Source organism: Protopterus annectens, chromosome 6.part0 (assembly GCF_019279795.1).
Source record: "Protopterus annectens isolate FY-2018-M chromosome 6.part0, PAN1.0, whole genome shotgun sequence".
Lineage (NCBI taxonomy): Eukaryota > Metazoa > Chordata > Ceratodontiformes > Protopteridae > Protopterus > Protopterus annectens.
The window spans coordinates 1427551091-1427576285 of record NC_056737.1 but is presented as its reverse complement, the minus strand read 5'-3'; the positions used below and the strand labels follow the sequence as shown (position 1 = coordinate 1427576285).

Sequence of the window (25195 nt, the reverse complement as noted above, 5' to 3'; positions counted from 1 at the left end):
TGAAAGCATATTATTGTCCCAAGGTAGACGTACACAAACACGGCAGTGCTGTCATCGAGCCAACTAAATATCTATGGAGCACTACAACACTAAATAGATACGGGATGCGCCACAGACAGTACACCCTTCGAGAGAGCAACCAGTGTGTTCAATGTAGGCATCCATCGTGACATTGAAAATGGACATCGGTTGCCTGGATGACCACCATGGCTATACAGGATGTCAATGGCCATGCCCACACGTTTAGTATCACACGTCTGTTTGGAATGTACTGTGTGTCCATCTACAAAATGGCGTACTGGGCATGCTCACACACTTAGCAGTTGCAAAGGGCCAACTTGCATGCACACGGAGTCTAATCACAAAAGGGCGCAGTGTGGAATGTACTGTGTGTCCATCTACACAACAGCATACTGGGCATGCTCACACACTTAGCAGTTGCAAAGGGCCATCTTGCATGCACACAGAGTCTAATCACGGAAGGGCGCAGTGTGAAATGTACTGTGTGTCCATCTACACAACTGCATACTGGGCATGCTCACACACTTAGCAGTTACAAAGGGCCAACTTGCATGCACACAGAGTCTAATCACGGAAGGGCGCAGTGTGGAATGTATTGTGTGTCCATCTACACAACAGCATACTGGGCATGCTCACACACTTAGCTGTTGCAAAGGGCCGCCTTGCATGCAGATGGAGTGTACACACAGAAGGGCACAGTACAGAAGGGCACAGTAAGGTATAACTGTCCTCACGCACAGGGCGGTCACACATGCAGTGACCTGTACACACACAGCTGCCATCACAGCTGTCACAGGTGCAGGTCACACACGTACACACTTCAGTGTACACTGTAGCTGTCAAGTCAGCACCATGTTGTCGGTGCAGCACTACACAGTCTTACGGTCCCACAGCACCATGTGAAACATGACCACTGGGCTGTACAGCGGTGTACACCAGCTGTGAAGAGTACACATGTACCAACAGGGATTCAACAGGTGTTATGCATTGCAATGATACCAGTATACATAAACAGGTCGGCTCAACACATACCACGGCCCTTACACAGATGTGATACCTGACTGTTGCTGTACAGCAATGAACACACGTCTGGATATGTCATACATGTGATTGTGTGGATGTGTGCATGGACTGCACACACAACACATACATACATAGCCTTTGATGTACCACATGCATAACACTGGCCTAATCAATGCTACACACACGAATGGAAGGTGGGCCCATGTCTGTTGAATGCTCACACTACAGGGGTTAGCAGTGTTGACCGGGACACATACCCTTGTACTGGTCACCTGTGACACCCGTGATATCATACTGCAGTCCATGTGTTATGTATGTCAACACACATGTCCAACAATAGCAATGCATACAAACATGGCAACAGGAGACACATGTGACATCTGTACTGTGCATGCAGCAACCATGCATGTGCAGTGGCCGATGTCCGTAACATAGTTGCACCTACCTATGACATGCAGACGCAATGCAGACCCATCATTGACACCTGTATATGGTGACATACAAACAGCACATATGGAGGGATGTGTGTACATAATGTGGTGAACCACCTGTCTAGATGTATGTGTGCAGGGGGTGGCTCACAGTTGTGTCATGCACCATCCTATCATGCCATGTGCAAACAGTACGCTATGTCGCTGTTACATGACGGTGCTGACATAATGCATACACAGCGGTCAGGTGTTAACAACTATATGTCACTTGGCACCTGTAACACCTACAACCTCCCGTGTGCATATAGCAGCACATCTGCCAGATATAGCGTTGGTACACATAATGCAATCAATACCGCTGCATGTCTATCAAACGTGTCATCATATGGCAGGTGTATCATTCCCAGCACTGCCATGTGTGTCCGAATGTGTGACCAGGGATGCCTCATATCACAGGGAATATGTCCCAGTTGCTACACATCCCTGTACACCATTGTAGAGATCTGTACATACGTCAGTGTGGTAAGCATGACGTTGCCCGGTGTGGTGCATCACACATGTCGGCTGTCCGTATACACATGTGTGGTCACCACAGTGTGTGTGTGTCTGTATGTATGTCTGATGCTTGGTGTGAGGGTGTATGCTAATATATGGTGGGAAATGATCACTAAACCCACGTGGTGACTAACCCATAATGGTGATGCATTGCACAACCCTGTTGATGCCATAGGTCCCAGCCATACTGGCTACCTGTGCATGTCCCTTCTCTGTGACAAGTCATGTGGGTGCATAGTATTGTGAGGGTGATGACCACACAGGCAAGGGTCCCCACCTGCACACTATGGGGTGTGCGTTATAGTGGTGTACTCCCCATGAATGCGGCCATGTTCCCATACTGTTACAGGGTCCTACTGCTGCACAGTGTGGCCTGCAGCTACCAAGTGACACCTCACATCATCATTGGCCAGGCTGCTGTGTACAACCCCTGCACCATGTCACCATACCTGTAATGTGTCCTGCTATGTATATCACGTCTCTGTCCAGTGTAGCCTGTGGCACCGACCACATGCGTCAGGTGCAGTATATGTGCGGACATCTGTGTCATGTTGGTGTGTCCAACAGTCAGGTTGAGGGTACATGTAGCATGCTGATATTGCCAGACGTGCCTGTGAGTAATCCACAGTTACATGTGGGGGACTGCAAACACTGCTACCTGTAGGCACATGCAAGTACACCATAGGAGGGAACCAGGGTATCACAACCAACATGGTGCTACAGATGTAACCGAGGCACATACTGTGAACACATCACAATGCATGCTGCACCTGCACTACATGGTATGACTGGTGCATGTCGAAAGTACACAACCTATGTCACATACACATCTCTCAGTATTTACACACAACCACTGCAACATACACATCCCTCACTATGCATACACAGGTAATATTACATACACCTCTCACTATGCTGTTCACCCTGTGCATCAGAATATTTGTGCATAACCCTGCACCGATGGTGTGGATGACAGGGATGCGGCACAGACTTCATCATATGCACAGGGTGATATGTTTGCCAGGGGCATAGGCTGCACCAATGGATAACATCATGTGTGTATGTAAGGGCCGGTGAGTTGACTGGATATGTCTGTGCAGAATGCATGTGGATGTTATGGAGCCCTACAGTTGTGTTTGCTGTGCGTGTATATGTGTACACAGTTCTGCCATTTGTGATGCCTACACAGTGTATAATTGACAGCCCCAGATTGTACAGAGCAGGTTGTACAGCTCACTGTGTCCATCCACGGCCACATGACCTGTGCCTGCCTGGGGTTGCACGGGCACTACCTGGTGGAGGTACAGAGTGGCTACTGTCCGACGACACATGTCTGCTGGAACCGTGTCCCCACTGAGACCATCCAGGGCCATGTCCACGTGGCCTGCTGTGTCCTGGTGTTGACAGTGCAGCACCAGCTGCACTGCTACTGCTACCTGCACTATGGGAGCGGGCATGTGAGGTGGCATGCTCACGTCGACCTACACTAGGTAGTGTTGCTGGCCTACGTCCACGTGGCCTACACCTCACTCCTACCAGGTGTTCCAGCACAGACAGCTCCCGCTCACGGATTGCCATGCCTCGGTCAAGGATTCCGACCATTTCACCTAATCGCCTATCCAGAACATTAGCAATCTGCTGTTGAGCATTTCCCAATGCCTGAATGTTGTCATTTAGGGTATGGATAGCAGCCCTCTGCAGCCTCTGCCATTCAGCACATGCCTGTGCCGCCATTACAGTCTGGAACATGCGTCTGGTGATACCAGCTGCTGCGCTCTGTCTTGCAGGTGCATGTCTGCCAGAGGTCCTCCTATGAGCAGCACCAGCCACATGCCTGTGTGGCACATCTGCAGTCATTACACTGACACCATGGTGTGTAGACACACCTTCTGTAGCCACCACACATTCCTGTTCCATGCTAACAGACGCTGACTGTCCTTCCTCTATGGCCACTGGTGATGCGGTATGTGTTGGCAGCAGAACTGTGTAAAGGGAAGAGGGGGACATAGCTGGGATGGTGACCACTGGCACAGATTCAGCCCCTGACAACCCTGCCTATACCTCATGCATATGTTCATTACCGGTAGTATCTGTGGGGACACTAACATCAGATGGACCGCAGGAGGGTAACGCACCTACATCACCTGTGAATGCAAAGAAATACTGTAAAGTACAATAGACACAGACACACACACACAGACACACACACACACACACACACACACACACACACACACACACACACACACACACACACACACACACACACACACACACACACACACACACACACACACAGACACACACACACACACACACACACAGACACAGACACACACACACAGACACACACACACACACACACAGACACACAGACACACACACACAGATACACACAGACACACACAAACACAGACACAGACACACCATGCATGTGATTTGTCAGATGGCATGCAGCATGCCTGCGATACAGCAGAGGGCATGCAGCTCAGACATTAATAGTGTCAGTAAGCATACCTCCCTGGGGTGCACACTACAGCAAGCAGGTGTCATATCAGTAGCCATGCAATTCACACAATCATGGTAGTATGCATGCATCTCCGTGATACACCATGTGGCCCAGAACAGGATAACAGTACACATGGCTGATGTGACCTTGACATGTAATCTGTTGACATGTGCATTAACATGCATACATGTTTGACACAATGGTGTCCTGACGCATGTACAGCATCATAATGGGCTTCACATTGCACTGTTGTGTGTATGCCCTACAGATAGAATGCATGTTTAGCAAATGTGTATGAGCATGGGAGGGTAGTGTGAGCCATCTACATTGCTATACAGTGTGAAGTACAGACACTGTGCCATTGCATGGCAACATGAGGCATCTATGTTGCTGTAGAATGCATAATATGTACACATTGCATAGCCATAACTGCAACACAGTTGTGATGTTCAACAGATCATATATGGTAGACTTCAGTGACACCTCCAGTAGCTGTGCACAGGCTTTTAGGTTGTCCAGTGTACCACATCAACTGTATAATCGGTCAACTAAGGCTATAATTGGACCATGTGTGAACAATGTGCAACAAGGTGTATACACATCCCAAGTACTGTGTGGCTACATGTCTCTAGCCATCCCCCATGGCCATGTGTGCACATGTGTTGGCCAATTGTGTGTGATGGGCATCTTTTCCACATGTCTGTGTTGTCCCATATGACATACACCCATAGATGTCAGATATGTCACAATCCACAGGGCTATGCAGACAACAGGTTGTATGTTTGGTATGTGGGGTATAGGTCATGTGATAGTGTGACAATATTGCAGACAGAACACTACATGTCTGGGACATGTCAGGTGGCACATCACAATGTGTGCACCCAATGCAGGGGCATATGACACAATGGTGACACCTGTGGGCTGCCCATATCACAGCTCACTGTGTGGTACTGTGTGCGTACCACACATGTTGTTCCAATGCATACTACATATGCCTTCATTGTAGAATGCCTCCACCATTGTATGCACAGCTGACCACACATGTCGCAATGACAAGTACTGTGGTTTCAAGTCGGTGTATCATTACGTTTGTATATATTGCACATGGGTGGTGTGTGTGAATGAAGGGTGGTGCGACCTGCATATCGTGACTGGAACAAACATCAGATGTGCAAGTGTTAACTGGCCACATGGCAAATATATCTACACTGTAACATGCCTGATACTGATGGCAGTCTCACCTGCAATGGACCCATGTCTGTGCGGCACGCCAGAGGTACCTGTATAGGGGTGACACACCAGTATGAACATTATCCATGACTGTATGACAGCCACAGGTTGCACTGTGCATGTGAACACATTCACCTGTGTAATAGCATATAGTATGCACATGTGTGCATACACAACGTAGCATACTGTAGTATGCAGTATGTGTGTCCACATACCTGGCATATGTTGTTACTTTACATAATGTACAGTGACACATGCAACTACGTGGGATATAATAGCCATATGTGCAGTACTGACTTACCAGGCAACTCCAGGCTCATTGGTTGGAAGACACCCACCTCCATGATGGCAGCTAGTGTTTCTGGATGCTGTTCCCTGGGTGTCCCCAGACTGGCCAGTAGCTCCTCGATGTGTGTGAGTGGGGGCTGTGTTGGTGGCCCACCACCTGTTCCACCTTGTTCCCTGGTGATTGCAGTGGCACGCTGTTTTGCATGTCGTATCAGGTCCGTGCAGTGTCTGCACAACTGCTGGTAGGTGCGGTTATGGCCACCCACATCGTTCACCCTCCTGTGTAGATCCTGCCACAGGTCATCCTGCTGCTGGGCATGCTGTGGCACATGGCTGAACAACAAGTCATAGTTGTCATGGAGCTGTGGGATGAGGACATCATCCTCCTGGCGGGTGTATGCTGGGAGGCGTGTACGGGGCATTATCTGTAAGACATAATGATGGTGACAGGTCACAGTTTCAGAGATGTACAGAGATACTGCTGCACATACATTTCTATGACATCTACTAGATCTGCACAGTTATCTTTGCAAAGCATCATGACACTGACACAACTGATGTGTTTGTGTCACACATGTCACACCCATTATGCATTGGATATCATCACCATATATGTGTGTCACCTCATTACAGTGTTCATACTCCATGTAAATGCTGTCTTGCTGTGGGCATGTCTATTTGCCTGCACTTGTGTTCTTACCTATCTGCACATGCCTCATTGTGTCCACGGTACTACTGTTGACCTGGATGCTGTGTATATGTCACATATCAACACAGCCGTAATGGACTTGAGCAGTGACAATGCACACATACGCATGGACACCTGTAAATGCATGTGTTTTGCCATATACATCTACACAGCACTGTACAACTGTTCAACATCCTGCCACGGATCGCCTGTATTGCACATGTGATAGACATGGGACAATGGCTAGTCAGACGACATTCGCAGGGATGGTCATCAACCATAGCATGTGCGGGCAAGGTTTCCAAGCTGTAACAGACAGCCATTGTGCCAACGCAAGGTGCATCAGTGCCACATTACTGATCCAGTCAGTTGATAGTACATCTACCATGCGGCCATCACACCATGTATGACTGGGATGACATGTGCAGCTTTGATGGACAGGGTTGCATGATATGGCGGGAGTATGTCACATATATGGCACAGGGATCTTTCCAGCCTGTGGCGATCCTAGTATTATGATGGTGGCTGTCCATGACATATGTCATATAGATCAGGATATGGACATTTAGCATGTCCATCATCATGGTGTAGAAAATGTCCTTCTGCAAGGTAGACAGCATGCTGCATAGTGGAGGTGTGGATTGTGAAGGCTGGTATCACACATCCATGCATAGCCATTACCCCTTACAGGTGGTATGTGATCCAATATTGGTCACCACAGTGCTGTATATGCCTGTCCAGTGATCTCCGTGCTCATGGATGGCACCCTTAAATGACATGGGTACCTCATATGACTACCTAAGAGGCTTGGAGACATCACCATGTCGGGGGATGCACTGCACAGCACCATCCCTTACACAGTGTCCATAATGTTGACCACAGCCTAGGTAGTAGTTTATGGGTACAGGGATGCTCACCTAGCGGTGACACTGCTGGTATCATCCATCAGACTGTGCACATATGTCACACACCTCACCCACACAGCCCATTCTGTATGTTGTTCACAACACTGACACAGCTATATTGATAGGTCATGGCCATTCACAGCCTTACATACACAGATGCCTAACATTTGTCTGTGTGGTATGGACTACAATGAGGGTGGGGTACAACACATTAAACCTGTTCTACTGCAGCTGGCACTGATGTGCTGTGCACATGTCACTCTTGCACCTTTTGTAGTTGTGAGTCTGTCAACAGGCCACTGGTGGAACACTCCTGTGACATGCAAAGGTATTTGTAATCAAATATCCGTGCTGTCTTGTACATCTGTACTGCTAACATCTACAGTGCTAATGGTTCATGGACATGCACACCATACTCAGCAGGGTTATAGTGCGGTGCCACCCTAAATGACTATCATCACCACTTGTGGGTTGATATTATCCAACACCCTATCTGTATTGTATGGTCATGCTAGGCACTTGTTCAGAACTTGTGAGCATGTCATGAGCTACTGATTACTATAGCGCCCATTCCACACCATTTTCCACAGGTACACTGGCTGTCCTACACTTCCCAGCTTGCTTAAGGTACGACAGCTGTTGTACACATGTAGCGCACATATCCTGTGGGACATGGTTGTATATACAGGCATATCCAACTGTCACGTACCAGTGCTACTGCCTATCTATATGAGGGATATGTTGTACATGTGGCAATAGAGCAATTGTCTCATGTACACATTCAATGCTCACCTCCCAACATACGGCACTACAGCCTGTGGGGGATGCACTTCTGCAGCCGTGCTGGGCCAATAGCTCTCAGGTGTACCTCATTACGAGGAACTTACCTCATTTGGGGTTCTAAAAGGTGCATGTTCCTCAAGGTTCCACATTGGAAGGGTCTGTCACACATTCATTGTTGTAAATAGTTTACCTGCTAGCCATGGCTAAATAGATGGGAATCATATTAATTCATTGGAATATCTTTTTTATACGTAAGACCAGCCTATTGTAGCCATCATATGCCCTTCCTAGTTGGTGCTGTTAGTAAGCCAGTTGTAAGTGTTCCACGTTTTGCCCATTTGTCACACAGTATGAGGGCTAATGTTCCTCAGTTTGGGGACAGGAGGCTGACAGCTATGGCTGGGGTAATGCTGTCGCCAACCCTGACTGCACCTGACAGTCATTTGGGGATGTGTAACATTCGCAACACACCCCACGCATCACATAGTCTCACATGATCTACACCACTGGCCACACCTATGAGGACAACTTGTGCAGTACGTCTCCATACTCACTGTAGGCACCAGAGGTAGCCCCCATCATGGAAGACAACATCACCAGCTTATAGCCCACAGACTCATGTGTGCCCATCACATACAGCCAATAGTGAGTTATAACATTCACAACACACCAGTCATAGCTGACTCTGTAGGGAGCCACACTGCAGTTCCACACAGCAGGCTACACAAGGCGTTAGTCACTTACATCTTGCTGTCGGGTAACTGCTTCTGCAACATAACCTATGCACCCATGCCACACCTCACTAGGTACGATATGTCTGTCATTCGCCATGTTAGTGTGACTACCCTGTGATGCCACTTCACAGACTACGTGTGCAGGGACATGCAATCGCTCACCGGTCTTATAGCCCTGAGGGTGTGGGCCTAGCCCTGGGGAGCATTTTGCATTCGTCCGGACACTATACCACTGTACAATGACCGACTGTGTCACTTCAACAGTTGCCTATGCTCCTATTGTCATTCCACAGGCATGTGGTATCTGTCCGCTATGACTGTCCTGGTCAAACACAATGCTGTGGCACAGATGACTTGCACCTGTCAGCCCTGGGAGTACAGCTCACATGTAAGGCTCTTGTTGCTTCTATACTGCCTGTCTTGCACAGTTTCCAATAACTGTCACCGGCAGGTTGGTAACTGGCAGGCACGACATGGGGTCATGTGACACAATGCTTGCATCTTCCTCTGTGACACACGCAGGCAAGGCATACCTTATAATGCACCACTCAAACATCTCTGCAGTGACTGGGACCTGCATCTAGGCTCTGCAGAGCACACCTGCAATGACAGGTTATAGACAGACCATACCTTTCAGGCACATACCTGGACCGGCACACCCACAGCTGAGGGGTTCCCATATCCCACTATGTTTTGCACACATCCTGGCAAGTTGCTTAGCACAATGCATCAGAGGTGCTCCACGTGCAACTCACTGTGTCCAGGACCGCTATACACATTGTAACAAGCGACAGAGTCAACATCATACCCCACGGGTAACATACCTTCTATGCTGGTATAGTGGACAGTGGGCCTCAGACAGCTACTACTGATGTGTGACTGACACTACCCCACACTTCACTGGGATAGCCACTCAGGTACCAACACATCCATGAGTCATACCCTCCGCTCTGCTGGATCAACCCATACACACCACCTCCAAGACCTACATTACCCTTGGCATGAACACTACCACCATGTGACTGGTGTTACACACCTGGGGTTATCCCCTCATTTGTGGATTCCAAACATATGCTAATCGACCTTGTTAGCCACATCCCAGCAACACACCCATCACAGCATACACAGTACATGTGTACTACAACACCTACTACAGACATCTGCTGACAGCAGTTGTTAACATCATGACACCCATGCAGATGGACACTGCACATACAAATGCTGACACATACCCCAGTGCACTTCATTAGCATGTACACAACTGCATGGATCATGCTATTCCACACAGAGCCATGATGGTACACACCAGATAACAGACGCCACTCTGGTGGTCATGTTCCATGGACATATGATGTACAACAACAGGTGTAGGCTGTTGCACAGTGGTGTACATTCCCATGTGTGGGGTGGCTCACTGGTCAGCCGTAGTGGGGCCACAGGGTCCCTCATCACATACTCCAAGACTAGCTACGTAAACATGATTGCCACACATTCCGGGGTGTACCACCAGGCATTATGGTGGTATGTCAGTATTCGATGGCAACACCCACATCTGCTGTCACATACAACAGTCACTCAGGAACATTGCAGACCCAGGTGTTGTTGGCAACATGTTGGAGGATGGATTCAATGCTGACAGTACACCCTCTCACTCACTACAGGGCCGCAATCCATACATGAACATTGTGGTGTCCCTGTGGTCACACCTACACAGTACTGACCTACACTCTATATGTCCTGGGACACTGGCCCCATGTCACTTTCCAACATCCCAGGCAGTGATGTCCACCAACCTCTGAATTACATGTCTCCTCACTAGGCCACCATATTCAGTAATAGCCTTGTTTCAGACATTGTAGCCCCTGAATGGCACACAGCAGCATTTATCACACTACACACAGGTGGCAACGCATTGCATGAGTGGGACTATAGTCCTACACACCTGACTGGACTGTTCTGCATGGCTATGGGGCACATCATCAAGGACGTCATTCACAGAGACATTGTTGGGCTCCTGTCCTTTGCTGCCACCTGGGTTGGGCTTGTTAAGGCCAGAGCATGGCCCCTACACATGGTGAACTCTTTTCATACAGTTACCAGGGCAGTTGCTGATGGTACGGGAGTCCTCACATCCTACATTTTCCTCTCATTGCCTTTCAGCACCATTCCCCATTCTGGTATTGACAGCATACACATCCACCTGCACATCGTACCCTGTGTCTCAGGATGTTATGCTATGTGGCTCATAGGCAGGACACACAGTGAGGCCAGCATACCATAGTACCTACTACATGTCAGGTACATTTGGCATACCACTGTCTTCAGTCATAGGGCCCCTCATGTTCAGTATATGCTTTCTTGTGGAACAAGCTGGCACAGGGGACTTTCCCTGCCTAGCTTTTAAACCCCTACATACCAAGCGCCATGATTGCTCCACCAGCTGATGCTAACTCCAACCATATGGGTGTCACTGTGACAGATACATAATATGACTATCATGGCATCAAGCTGCATGACACAAGGTGCATGCACATCACCTTTGCATTACACCATTCACCCACTGACTATCACATGGATGGTAGTCCCCTACATACATATCACATTGTACATGTTTGCAGTACAAACATATGTCGCACCCACTCCTGTGGTTACCGTATTGCCACTGTGGCATGGATATCCTTCTACGTGGCCACACCTATCTGTACTGGGTGTGTAGCTGGTACATAGGCACTCATTGTACCTCTGAACTCAAGACATCTACACACATTCAAGGGTACACCACCCCATTTAGGGTGTACCTTACACAACAGCTACAGCTTTACATGCCACAACATTAACACGCCATGACGTTTACTGAGCTCCGACAGTTTAAATATGCGGCTGCACTATGGACACCACATCTGTACACATTTGCATACTACATACTCAGGGGTGACCTCTGCTGATCAGACAGGGTCCATGTCCACAACATTATTGATGGATATACTCCTCATACGCGACATAAGCAGAGGCCACTGTGAGCAACATGCTCATGGATATGTGCACACATGCCACAATGAGTGGGATGTGCTTCTGGGTTACATTCCCAAACCGGACACTCACCATGCTGTGGAACATGAGTCCTATGTACATCATGCAGGGACACTCAGTAGCACTGTTCATGTGATACCTCCCTTGGTGGTTGGGAGACACATGTAGGCCTGGGATCACTGCAGTGGCTGTATTGTGCAGAGGTGCAGGTGACACCTGGCTCTGCTGTTCACAGGACACTACCCTGGAGAGGTGCCACTAGTGTGAACACTGTAGTTGTGCTTACCCATGGACTTGCCAGACTGCATAGTACCCCACTATGCACCTGTGCAGCTATTACATGTCCTTTGTGCATGGTTACTTGGTAGCCCTTCCATTTAGATTAGCTATCATGCTATTACTATGTCCCATACCTACAGGCCATATGTATCCTGTTATTGTACATACCAGTAAATGATACCTGTGGTATGCATGATATGCCTGTTATGCTGTGTAGAATATCTGTCATATCTACCTATAATACTATACATTACAGATATTCACATAGTATCCCATAATGCAAAGCATACTTGCACAGCAGGACCACCTTACATATGTCATTAACGTTATATGCCCATACACATGCATGCTGTGACAGTATATCAACATATACTATCCCCTGCTATGGCACATCCTTGTTGGACATACCCTACCACTGACGGCGGGTTGTATGGCATTGTTCCGTTTAATGCCCTCATGTAGCATCCCTTGTGGTGTCTGTGCTGTGTACCTTGTGTCCCACTGCTGGACACACAGTTTCTACAAGCGTTAGTATGCTCAGCAAGACATCACTACATCAATACCTTTCCCCACTTTATGCATTGCGGACACATTTAATTAATGCAAACCAGGCTATACATACAGTAAAACTAATTAATACAGATCATGCTATACATAACCTTACATATCGGGCATTCTACATACCTTGTTGTCGTTACGGCATTTCGTTTCTATCTCTCTCACAGTGTTTCAACTGTTATTCGGTATGAGCATACGGTTTGAATGTCTGGCAAGTCATCCTTATATACATCGATACCTGAAACATGTGGATTCATCCCCCAATTGGTGTTCCTGAGTGACTAATTACTTGCATATCAGCTGTGCAGCTACTCCATTCGCCAATTACGTGGCGACAGTTGGGTATAATTGGATTCTCCACTTGGGCGTTGCCTATTTGCCCTACCTTCAGGGAAACGGTCTGTATTGTGTTTTGTTATGTGTAACTGCAACTGCTATGCATGGAGACAAGTATAGTTTGGATTCATGTCCCCCATGGATTGTGTGTGACAGGTAGAGTATTTGGTTCAACATGTGGGTGTACCTGTCATCCCGACGTCTGATAACGGAGTATTGCAATCAAAACCTGTAACATGGCTGTTTGTTCCATTATACAACACCTGCAATTTTGCATGACGCCTTTAATTGTGTCTCTCACACGGTATGTTGAGGGTTCTGCAGATGTAATTGACTGACTGGATGTTTGTGCTGCTATTACAGTTTGTATTGCTTTAGTTTCTAGTGTGGGGGATGTCGGTGGTTGTACGTAACATATAAGGTTTGTGGGCCTTGCATTTCTACATAATCCGTATATATGTGTGTGGGCTCTGTCCCTAATTAGAGAGCTAACAGTTAGTAGACTTATGTTACGGGATTGTAAGTTGGGCCATTGTTAATTGGTTTCTATATTGTCTGCAGGTGAGCTTGCTACTTGTATACCTCCGTAATTGCAGCGATATATCAGGGGATATGTGTAAGTGACAGCTATCCCTTGTATTTCTGTCCCAGATATTTGCAGTCATTGTGGTTGTGTTGTTAAAAGAGCCTGTTTGCCATGGGTTGCCACCTTTTCATATGGTCATTATTGGACACTTGCGGGACACAAAGCGGTGTTTACAGGCCAACACGTAGCCACGGTCAGTACACAGGTAGCACATACTTTTATCCTCACTACATACCTATTGTTGTGTGACTTTGGCTACTTATCATATTGCATGTAACATTTAAGTTTCTTACATACAGGCATAACTATTAAATATGACTGTTACATTATATATGGGACATATTGATGTCCTACCATCTCGGACATTTGCCCTTTGTACTGTTTTATGTCAGGCCACACCTGCCCAGGGTGGGGCTGTCCCTCCTACTGTGGGACAGGTAGTAACCGTATGCCTACAGCTAGCTATACCCACACCTACCATACTGATCTGCCTCTGACTTGGCACTAACAAACACATGTTGTGGACACACACACACATTACAGTCACACAGAGACGCACACGGCACCCTCAATGCACACTTACACAGACTACGGCACTCACAGACACAGTTGAACACAGTACCTATGTGGACCACGACACCGGCAGCGGTGACTAACTGTCCCTTCATATCATCATACTATTACTCGCGGATGTACTGTTCCGGTACTGTGTTCTATCAGTCTTTCAGCCTCGTGGTTACACATGCCGGTATGTTACACATTCCATGGTTGGCGGTATCCTATTTATTTGTACCTCCAAGATGTTATGAATGTCGTTGAACTATCTATTATATTTGCAGATATCGCTGAATCCATCTATATCACCATATATCCCTTTATTGCCCTTTCTATCTGTATTATATATATGCATATGTGTACATATATGTATATATATATATATATATATATATATATATCCATATCTATCTATCTATATATATATATATATATATATATATATATATATATATATACACACACATATCTATATATACATATATATGTATATCTGGCGGGGAATGTGACAGGCACACAGCACCACCATATGCTGTAAGACTCATGTACTGTTCAGGTGTTGGCATTCCGTGTTCCACTGGCTGTTGTGTTTACAATGTTTGAGGGCTGCCTATGTAGGAGTCACACATTGGGCCACCTATACATTACAATTTACAGGTGGTCACGTTTGTGTGCCATCCATTTTACTGTGTGTGCAGGTCGAGAGGTGTCAGTCCATAGGGGCCTACACTGTCAGAGTATGTGCTATACGTTCCCTCTTTGCCAAGGCGTAGGCATATTGGGCACACCTCCGTCTGCCTACTGGGGCTGGCACAGTGTGTTCATGGTCTGAATCCCTCTGTGCCTGTAATGGCCTTGGCAATTGCGGTGGGCTATGAGGGCCTTCACCATTTTGTCCCTGCTGCAGCTGCTTCCGCAGGATCATATTATGTAGCATGGCACATACTATGACGATGTGGGCACACATGCCTGGAGAGTACTGCAAGGCTCCACCAGATGTATCCAAGCACCAGAACCATGATTTCAGCATCCTGGACACACGCTCTATGATGATTCTGGTTTGTGCGTGTGCCTCATTATGACGTTCTTGCATGGGTGTGTGTGCATTTCTGATGGGAGTCATCATCCTTGGCTCCAGTGCATAGCCAGCATCCCACACAAGATGGCCATGTGGGATGTCCCCCCTGACAAATACCCGATACAGCTGTGAGGCATGCCAGATATGGGAGTTATGGTAGCTTCCAGGGCTGCCAGCACACACATCCATGATAATGCCCTGGGCATTGCACACGACCTGGCAGTTGATGGAGTGGAATCCCTTGCAGTTTATGTAGTGCCTACCGTGCTCACCGGGTGGTGACTTGATTTGTATGTGCGTGCAGTCTATCGCACCCAGTACCTCTTGGTATTGTGCCACACGGTGGAAGTGGCGCATATTGCTGGCCAACTCCTCCTGAGTTCTGGGGAAGTATATCTGCTCATTGGCATGTGGTAACATGGCATCCAGGAAATGGTGTAGTACCCTGGATGCTGATGCCTGTGAGATACCCATTATATCTCCAGTTGGCCTTTGAAAGGTACCTGTGGCCAGTATTCGCAGGCTTACACATACCTTCGTGTCCACTGGGATAGGTTCCCCTCTGTTGTTTCTGGTTCTCAGGCGTGGCCAGCACAGCTCCACTATTTGCTGTAAGATGTCCCTGTCCACCCTATAATGCTCTACTATCTCCAGGTCATGTAGCCCCTGGTAGGTTACCCTTGGTCTGAACACTCTCCTTCTCCTCCGAGGCCTGCGGTGGTTGTCGGCATCATCCTTCACAACACCGTCAGTCTCTAACACATGCTGATGAATCACAGCTATGGCAGCTCCCAACATGTACATTTTAAAAGTTCCCCGTGTGTTTATACCTATGGTGCGGTGTTTGGGAATACACAGGTGTGTGTTGGGTGCTTTCACACTTTATACTATTGTGCTGTGAACACTGATGATGTCATAGGGTGTGTATGTACGATCGTAGATACAGGTTATCTTATGTGTTTTACTGCCGGAACTACTATTGTGGTGCCTTTGGTGTTGGATTACATTTGCCTGCCGTGGATTACCTCTTGACCTTCCCTTTACATTTCTGTGCATTGCACCTACCATTTTCTGGCGTGCATCCTGCAGCCTACTTTCATTTGTACTTTCCTGAACCTGGCATATCTTGTGTTATGTGTGCTACTGCCGGTCTGCTGTCGGTTTGCTTTGCTCTGCTGTGTCAGGTCTCCTATCTTTGCAATCCAATACCTCCCCTTCTTTCTTTGCATTCAAATGCCTCCCCTATCCTGTTTTGCAGGTTTCTGCAAGCAGACTTGTCAGCTGCCGTCGATTTGCCTTCATGGGTTGATTGGTGTTGATTGCTCTCCAATTACCCTACTTCCGCATTTGCTTCTTTTCTTCCCCTGACCTTCCTGTTTCTGCTATTGTTTGTGGCACGTGCGTCCGATTACTGGGTTTCAGGTACGTTTTCATCCTCGTACACATGCGCTTTTGGTCACCATGTGTGCTCTCAGCTAAATGATTCCTCCCCACCCCTGTCCTGCAGCTTTGCTTAGCAACAGACAGGCCAGATTTGCAGTGCTCCAATGTGCTTACTGCTACGGTGGCACACCCCTCTGCTGATGTCATGTATCTCCTCTGAGCCACTCCTCGGTGTTATACGGCTGCGCCGTATGGTACAACCTTCATCCGGCGGGACATTTGCGATACAGTATTATCTGCCTCATTTGCATGGCATTGACTACTAATTCATAGTTACCGCGCCGAACACTATCGCAAGCCCTTAGCAACCCTTGCACCTTGGTTGTGGTGTTCCATGCCTACCATTGTGTATTATGCTGTAAACCTGATTTCTATTACGTTGCGATTTTATGACATTTTTATATTATTTCTTTATGTTACAGCTTCCGCACACATGCCCTGCGGTTGTGCTGTGCATTACTGTGGACATGACATTAAATGTTGTTATTTACATGTTGTGCATCTTTTCTTATGCCATTGGCTGTGTATTTCGCCATTGGCATATGTTAACGTTGTGATACCTGGGTCTGGCCCTCTTCCATAGCTCCGATGTTCTGTTTGGGAAAATGTAAACCGTGTTTTTTGGTTTACATTTCCATGGGCTTACACTACGCCTGCACCACTTCATGAATTGCTATATGCCTTCATTTGCATGGTGCGACACTGCACATGGGGTGATTAGCATACCTACACCGGGGGCTGCGCAGATCTGGCGTACGCCGGTAGTGCACGTGGAATTGGATCGTACCTGAATCGCTAGACGGCCATATTTGTCATTATAACGCCTACACTATGCATGGACCTGGCGCAAGCTTCATGAATCCCGGGGATAGACAAATAGATATTTCCTATATATAGGTGTAGTATTTTCAACTGAAATATAGATTGGTCAACAAATTTTGGTTGACACAAAACAGATGATTGACTGTTTTACGAGATTGGCATTCATTGGGTGGGTGAATTTGTCCTTCTGGGACGGTGCCATCTCAGTGTTAGTATATATAATTATAAGGTGGGGTTGGGGTACAAGGTGTATTGCCCCCCCTGCAAAAACACTTGCTTGTCATTTTTATACTTCAAGGTTAGTCCTCAGAGCATGAGAAGTTGGTTGTCAACATTTTTTTCAATGAGAAATTAACATATAGTCTGAAAGCCAACTATAATTTTAGATTAAAAAACAATAATAGGGACTAAGACATCCTGAGACTGAAAGAGAAATGAAGTGTTTTTTCTAGGTAGCCAGGGCAGTTGTGTTGGAATACATTTTATTTATTTTAGCCAGCAGGTAGGTAAGTGCTTGATTTATGTGTGTGTGTGTGTGTGTGTGTGTGTGTGTGTGTGTGTGTGTGTGTGTGTGTGTGTGTGTGTGTGTGTGTGTGTGAGAGAGAAAGAGAGAGAGAAAAAGAGGGAGAGAGAGAAACAGAGAAGACAGAGAGAGAGAGAGACAGAGACAGAGACAGAGAAGGCAGTTAGAGAGTAAGGGGAACCTATCTCTGATTTGGCTCTAATTTTGCTGCAAAAATGTTTGATTTTCTGGTAAATCCCTTTAAATTGCAGTCAGTCAATAAAGCCAGATATTGCAGCTTCATATTTCTTATAGTTCTGAAAATTCACATTGATGACAACTATTTGTTCTTTTAACTTTTTAATAAGAATGAGTGGGTGACAATATGTAAACAATTGTCTCTGATTTTTGGTCTCTGTCCCTTCATTACTGTTGACTTAGTGCAGAATTGTTGAGCACAGAAGCTGAGAGATATTGTGCGTGTTTAGGAGGAGGGGTCATTGAAGGCTTCAACTGCCTGATTTTTGCCTCAAGTTTTAGTCTATTTTAGTGTAAAATTTGTGGTTTTCTGTCAAATTACTGAGGCTTGCAATTACTCAATAATGACAAATAATTTGGTTTAGAGACTTAATAGCCTTCTGAAAAAACATGCTAATGCAAAGTAAACGTTATTCTAACAACTTTTTTACTATATGAAAGTAAATATATGTTCCTGGATTTGTTACTTTGTCCTTCATTATTGTTTTGATTTATCCCTAATTTTTGTGTTAAGATGTTGAGTATTTGGTTGCAATGGGCCAAACATTATATTCTGACTGCAGTGATATGAGAATATGCACTTCTGTGTGGTACTTAAGGTATTGTTGTTGATTTGATAGTGTGAAGAGACATTGTATTTGCCAGAGGGAATGATGATGCATTTCTTTGCATTCAGCTTTAGACTGTGACTAAGACACCAGTCATTGGTGTGCAAAATACCCTCCTGGAGTATACTGACATAATTCGGGGATTCAATAATTGCACCCAGTTTGCAGTCATCTGCAAACTTGGTCAGCCACAACCCCTTAGTTTTGACCGCAACTTCTGAAAAGTATATACCAAATAGTAAAGGCCCCAGCACTGACCCCTGTGGCACTCCGCTAGTGACATGTCTGCTGGTTGATGTGGATTCTCCCACTTTGATAGTGTGTGTATAATTTGTGAGTCAATTGGTAAACCATCTTACAACAATCAGTTTACATTCAGTATGCTAAGTTTATCTGTAATGCCTGAGTGTGGGATTGTGTTGAATGACTTTGCCAAGTTGAGGTATGCTGTGTGCGCAGCTTTGCCCTCATTGATGGCTTTGTCAACAGACAAGATCTGCCTTTGATAAAGCCGAGTAAGTTTCGATCCAGGGTTTGGAGGTCAGCTATGTCTTTATTTATGAGGTTGATAATGATACATTCCATGGCCTTATAGATGAGGCTGGTCAGCCTTATGGGTCTGTAATTCCCCAAGTCTGTTGCCATCTAACACTGCTTAGTTTTCTGGTTGAGTTTTTGACAATGGTGCCTTGTGTGTGGAGTCTTCAAGTTCTCCCTGCCCTATTTTAATTTCTCCAAGTGTTTTGGGTTTCTAATATCATGATGGGAATGGACTCCATTCTTAAGTCAAAGTATGATTAAAGTTCATGAAATTAGTATTGTTTCACTCTTTGACGTTAGCCAAAAGTGCTCTTTGGAGCACCCGCAATGTGCTCAGTAATGACTCCCTCTGCAATTCATATGGTATTACATGAATTGCTAACATATCTAAATACAATTGTAAATTATTTTTTATAAGACCAATTGTTCCTACTACTACTGGAACTGTCTGGGTATCTTTCTTCCACATAGCTCTCATTTCTGCCTGCAGATCCAGGTATTTTCTGACTTTGTGTCTCTCTGTAAGCAAGACACTTTAGTCACTGAGTGTGGTGATTTCAATGATCAATGCTACTTTTGTCTTCTTTTTTTGGACCACTATATCCGGTTTTCTAGCATCTATCTTTTGAACTGTTGGTATTGGGTGATCCCATGTGATACAAACGGCATCATTTTCTATGATTCTTTGTGGCTCATGTTTCCAGTGTTTTTCAGCCAATTCGATACCATAATATTTGCCCAATCTCCAGTGTAACAATCTCGCCACATTATTATGCCTTTCAGTATACAGTCCCTCTGCCATTAGTGCATCGCAACCAGCAACAAGGTGTGTGACTGTTTCCAATTCAGTTTTACAAAACCTACATATGTTTGTTTCTCCCACATGTTCAATGGACTTTGTAAAGCAGAGCTTACATAGCCCACTGTCTTGGGCTGCCAATATTAACCTTTCATTTTTTGATGTGAATTCACCTCTCTTTAACCATTGTGTTTGTTGTTGATCAACATGAGGCTCTCCCAGAAGTTTTCTATACTTGCAACTATATTTATATTTTTTTCCAATTTCTTGCCTTCTTATCTGGTCCTTCACCTTATATTCTTTCTTTTGTTTTTTTTTTAGCACAAGCTTACAACAAATCAGATTACATTCAGTATGCTAAGTTTATCTGTAATGCCTGAGTGTGGGATTGTACTGAAAGCCTTTGCCAAGTTGAGGTATGCTGTGTGCACAGATTTGGCCTCATTGATGGCTTTGTCAACAGACAGGATCCTCCTTTGACAAAGCCGAGTAAGGTTGGCTCCAGGGATTGGAGGTCACCTATGTCTTTATTTATGAGGCTGATAATGATATATTCCATGGCCTTATAGATGAGGCTGGTCAGCCTTATGGATCTGTAATTCCTGAAGTCTGTTGCCATCTAACACTGCTTGGTTTTCTGGTTGAGTTTTTGACAATGGTGCCTTGTGTGTGGAGTCTTCAAGTTCTCCCTGCCCCATTGTGGGTTTTTACCAGGTACTTTGGTTTCTTTCTAGAAAATCAGCTGTGTAATTATTCCTTTGGCCATTTCAGCTTTTACTTTGATCCCAATCTAAAACCACAGGGGTACACAGAAGGAAACTTTCTTCTTTTTTGGAGGGATAGGAAGAAAGACATAATCCCCAGATAAGATTTTTATGTCCTTGTAAGAAATGGTTTTCACAGTTTGTTTAGGAGTGACTTATTTTGTTGGCTTTAGACACAACTTATTTATTGTAAATAAGACTGAATTTCTTCCCTTAATTACCATAATTGTTTTTTTTTTTTTTGATTAGGCCAGCAAACAAAGAGTTCTTTAAAAAACACTGTAAAATGTATCTCAGATCATCTAGAAACTTAAGACTTATGAGGTCCTAGCTGCTCTCACACCCCCATTTAAATGGGTCACTTCCTCCAAACTTATTATAGTGGAGACTTAGCTTGTAGGGCTGTGTTTAAAAGCATGATGTGGGGCTAATAATTAATATAAAAAAACAGTTAATAACATCTGAATGATGTGTGGTCAGAATGAGATTGGGAACAGGAGAGAGGCACTTTGAAGGTGCAAGGGGACTTGTGTGTGTGATAGGCGGCCCCCATGGAGTCCTTTGTTTACTCTGTGTCACTTATGGCTGGCATTTGATTACCTTAGATATCTGAGGAGTATATATTTAGTAAAGTGGCTATAATTAGCTGATACATACTGTGGCAGTCTGCAGATAAAAGTGAATGACCCCTTCTGTTTGATCACAGGTAATGATCATTGACCTGGTGTAATAAAGCCCTGTCCATTCAGTTGCTTCCTGCAGTACACCACCCCCAGCTTTAAGCCATTAGCTGTCATGCTTACCTGTTTAAATCACCCTCATTCCTCTCACTGTTTGAAGCATCTGCCCTGCACAGTGTAGCAGCTTACTCTCCTGTATTTTTTTCTTATCAGAAATTTAGTGAGGCTTATATGGAAAACAAAATACAGTCAGCTGAATCAATCAATCAATCAATCAATCAATCAATCAATCAATCAATCAATGGATAACTAAATAACAGTAGATACACAAAAATCAGCTGTTTGCTAAATGCATTTTGTCTGTACATCCGCACCTCTAAAATTCAGTTTAAAGGACTACTAAAATGAGTATTTTTTCTGCAGCATAGCCATATCAGGCTCATCTAGTACCTGATGACATTCCGTGATCTGGCACCCCTCAACTGTGTGTTGAGGATCCATCCAGATCCATCCAGAACAATGTCCCCCTTCACTCGGTACTATTTATTTTATCTGTCTTTTGTTGACCAGGTTAGTCCCACTAGGCTACTAAAAAAATTTGGCTAAGATGTTTGGGAACTGCCTCTATTCTTTTCATCAGGTGCCATGAAATCTTTTACATCCACCTGAGCTACCACCAACTAAACCAAATGGGGCCTTGGTTTAACATCTCATCCGAAGGACGGCACAGTCAGGAGTGTGGCACAGTCAGGAGTGTATCCCCCCCAGCAAATAACAGTAGATACACAAAAATCAGCTGTTTGCTAAATGCATTTTGTCTGTACATCCGCACCTCTAAAATTCAGTTTAAAGGACTACTAAAATGAGTATTTTTTCTGCAGCATAGCCATATCAGGCTCATCTAGTACCTGATGACATTCCGTGATCTGGCACCCCTCAACTGTGTGTTGAGGATCCATCCAGATCCATCCAGAACAATGTCCCCCTTCACTCGGTACTATTTATTTTATCTGTCTTTTGTTGACCAGGTTAGTCCCACTAGGCTACTAAAAAAATTTGGCCAAGGTGTTGGGGAACTGCCCCTATTCTTTTCATCAGGTGCCATGAAATCTTTTACATCCACCTGAGCTACCACCAACTAAACCAAATGGGGCCTTGGTTTAACATCTCATCCGAAGGACGGCACAGTCAGGAGTGTGGCACAGTCAGGAGTGTATCCCCCCCCAGCAAATAACAGTAGATACACAAAAATCAGCTGTTTGCTAAATGCATTTTGTCTGTACATCCGCACCTCTAAAATTCAGTTTAAAGGACTACTAAAATGAGTATTTTTTCTGCAGCATAGCCATATCAGGCTCATCTAGTACCTGATGACATTCCGTGATCTGGCACCCCTCAACTGTGTGTTGAGGATCCATCCAGATCCATCCAGAACAATGTCCCCCTTCACTCGGTACTATTTATTTTATCTGTCTTTTGTTGACCAAAAAAAATTTGGCCAAGGTGTTGGGGAACTGCCCCTATTCTTTTCATCAGGTGCCATGAAATCTTTTACATCCACCTGAGCTACCACCAACTAAACCAAATGGGGCCTTGGTTTAACATCTCATCCGAAGGATGGATCCCCCCCCGATGCTGCATTACAGTGTCATTACAGTGTCAGCATTTGATCTTCTTGGTGTGGGAATAGAACCCACAGTCTTCTGCATTAAATACTTGTGCAAGCTGTTGCATCACTAACACTAGCTACACCTCTGTTCTATAGTATGAGTCAGTATATCATTCATCCATAGTACTGCAATTCCAACAAACTGTTCAAACTTTCAGATAAGTAAGCAGACTGTCCTGGATCACAGACATGGTTGAGTTTTCACACTGCTGTAAAAATGTCACAGTAAACAATGTCTAGGTTCTAATCTTCTGCAGAAATGTTGTGATCCATAAGGCATGATAGAAGATTGGATGTCACTTCAAGTGACCAACTGGGCAAGGGCAGCTCTTGAGATGATAGTGGTGCTTAGGCCCCAAACACACTCATTAGATGACCTTTTATGAATGATAAACCCCAAAGAACATTCAGGCTACCAGATCACTGAGGAGGGGAGAGGTGATATGTAGATCACCTGGCATTAAGATGAGTAGGAATTCCAGGACATAGGCAGACCCTCTGCTGATTTTTAAACAACAATATGGGAGGACTCAGAGAAAGAATGTGGATGTCACTAAGCAGACAAGCAGGAGCAGAAACCATATGAAATTTTATACATGGGGTATTTTATTCTCAAACTTATAAATCTTTAGTCTAATGCCTGAGGCTCATCCAGTTTTTGATAATGCCTTTCTCCACTATCTGTTTTTCATTTAGTTATTACATAACAAAACACATATTAGGCTGACCCATAACTAGCTATTTCTTTCATGAGTTGTTATGTGTTTATATCACACACGTATAAACAGTGAATATACTTATTCTGGATGTGTGAAAGTAGCAGGAAAATAACATTTATTTATTACTCTCATCATGTTTTCCTTTTTCAGATACTGACTATACAGTTATGAATACCATCAGGCTTGGTCTCGGCTTTCTTGTAATCCTCTGGATGATTGTTCTAGCAGTAGAATCGAGATACCAAAGCAGACGTTATGGAGCTGGTAAACAGTCCCAGTCATAAAGAAATGATCCTGCATTAATATTCTGGTGTATTCAAATGCTGTTCTTATTAAGCCTTTGCACTCCTTGACTTTTTTCTATATGCAACACTCCCAGGCATTTTGCATTGACTATAATCATTATATCTGTTTTGTGCGAATAAATGAATCTGCTTTCTGTTATGCATTTTAAATCAGGACTGGTGTCTGTGTGTTTTTTATTCAAGTATCGTATATCTTGTTGAGAGCTTATGACATGACGTAATAAAAAAGTGTGTCCTATGAGATGCAAGTGATGCAAACCAAGTTATGTTTTATCTTTGGTACACAACATCTTCCTTTTACATCCCAGTCTCTTAGCATCATGCAGATATAATGCAGTAATAAGCGCCCATGTCAGACCTAATATGTAACAGTTTGTTCCTTAGGAGATACAATGTTATCAGTAAGCTCTTTAATTCTGTTATCACTCTGTAGTGCTGCTGTGACTGACCTTTCTCAGAAACGGTGTGTTTGCTACTGTGCAACAATGATGACCTGC

The 25195-nt window shown here is 45.1% G+C and overlaps 1 protein-coding gene across 1 annotated transcript in view; it reads left to right on the top strand.

Moving 5' to 3' along the window:
- Positions 1-24873, top strand: part of LOC122803987 — a 1320195-nt gene extending 1295322 nt beyond the window's left edge. The window contains exon 6 of the mRNA XM_044073667.1: positions 24544-24873. Within this exon, the coding sequence (XP_043929602.1) occupies positions 24544-24677 (134 nt within the window). The 3' untranslated portion in view covers positions 24678-24873. The remainder of the gene's footprint in view (positions 1-24543) is intronic.
- Positions 24874-25195: the final 322 nt, after the last annotated feature.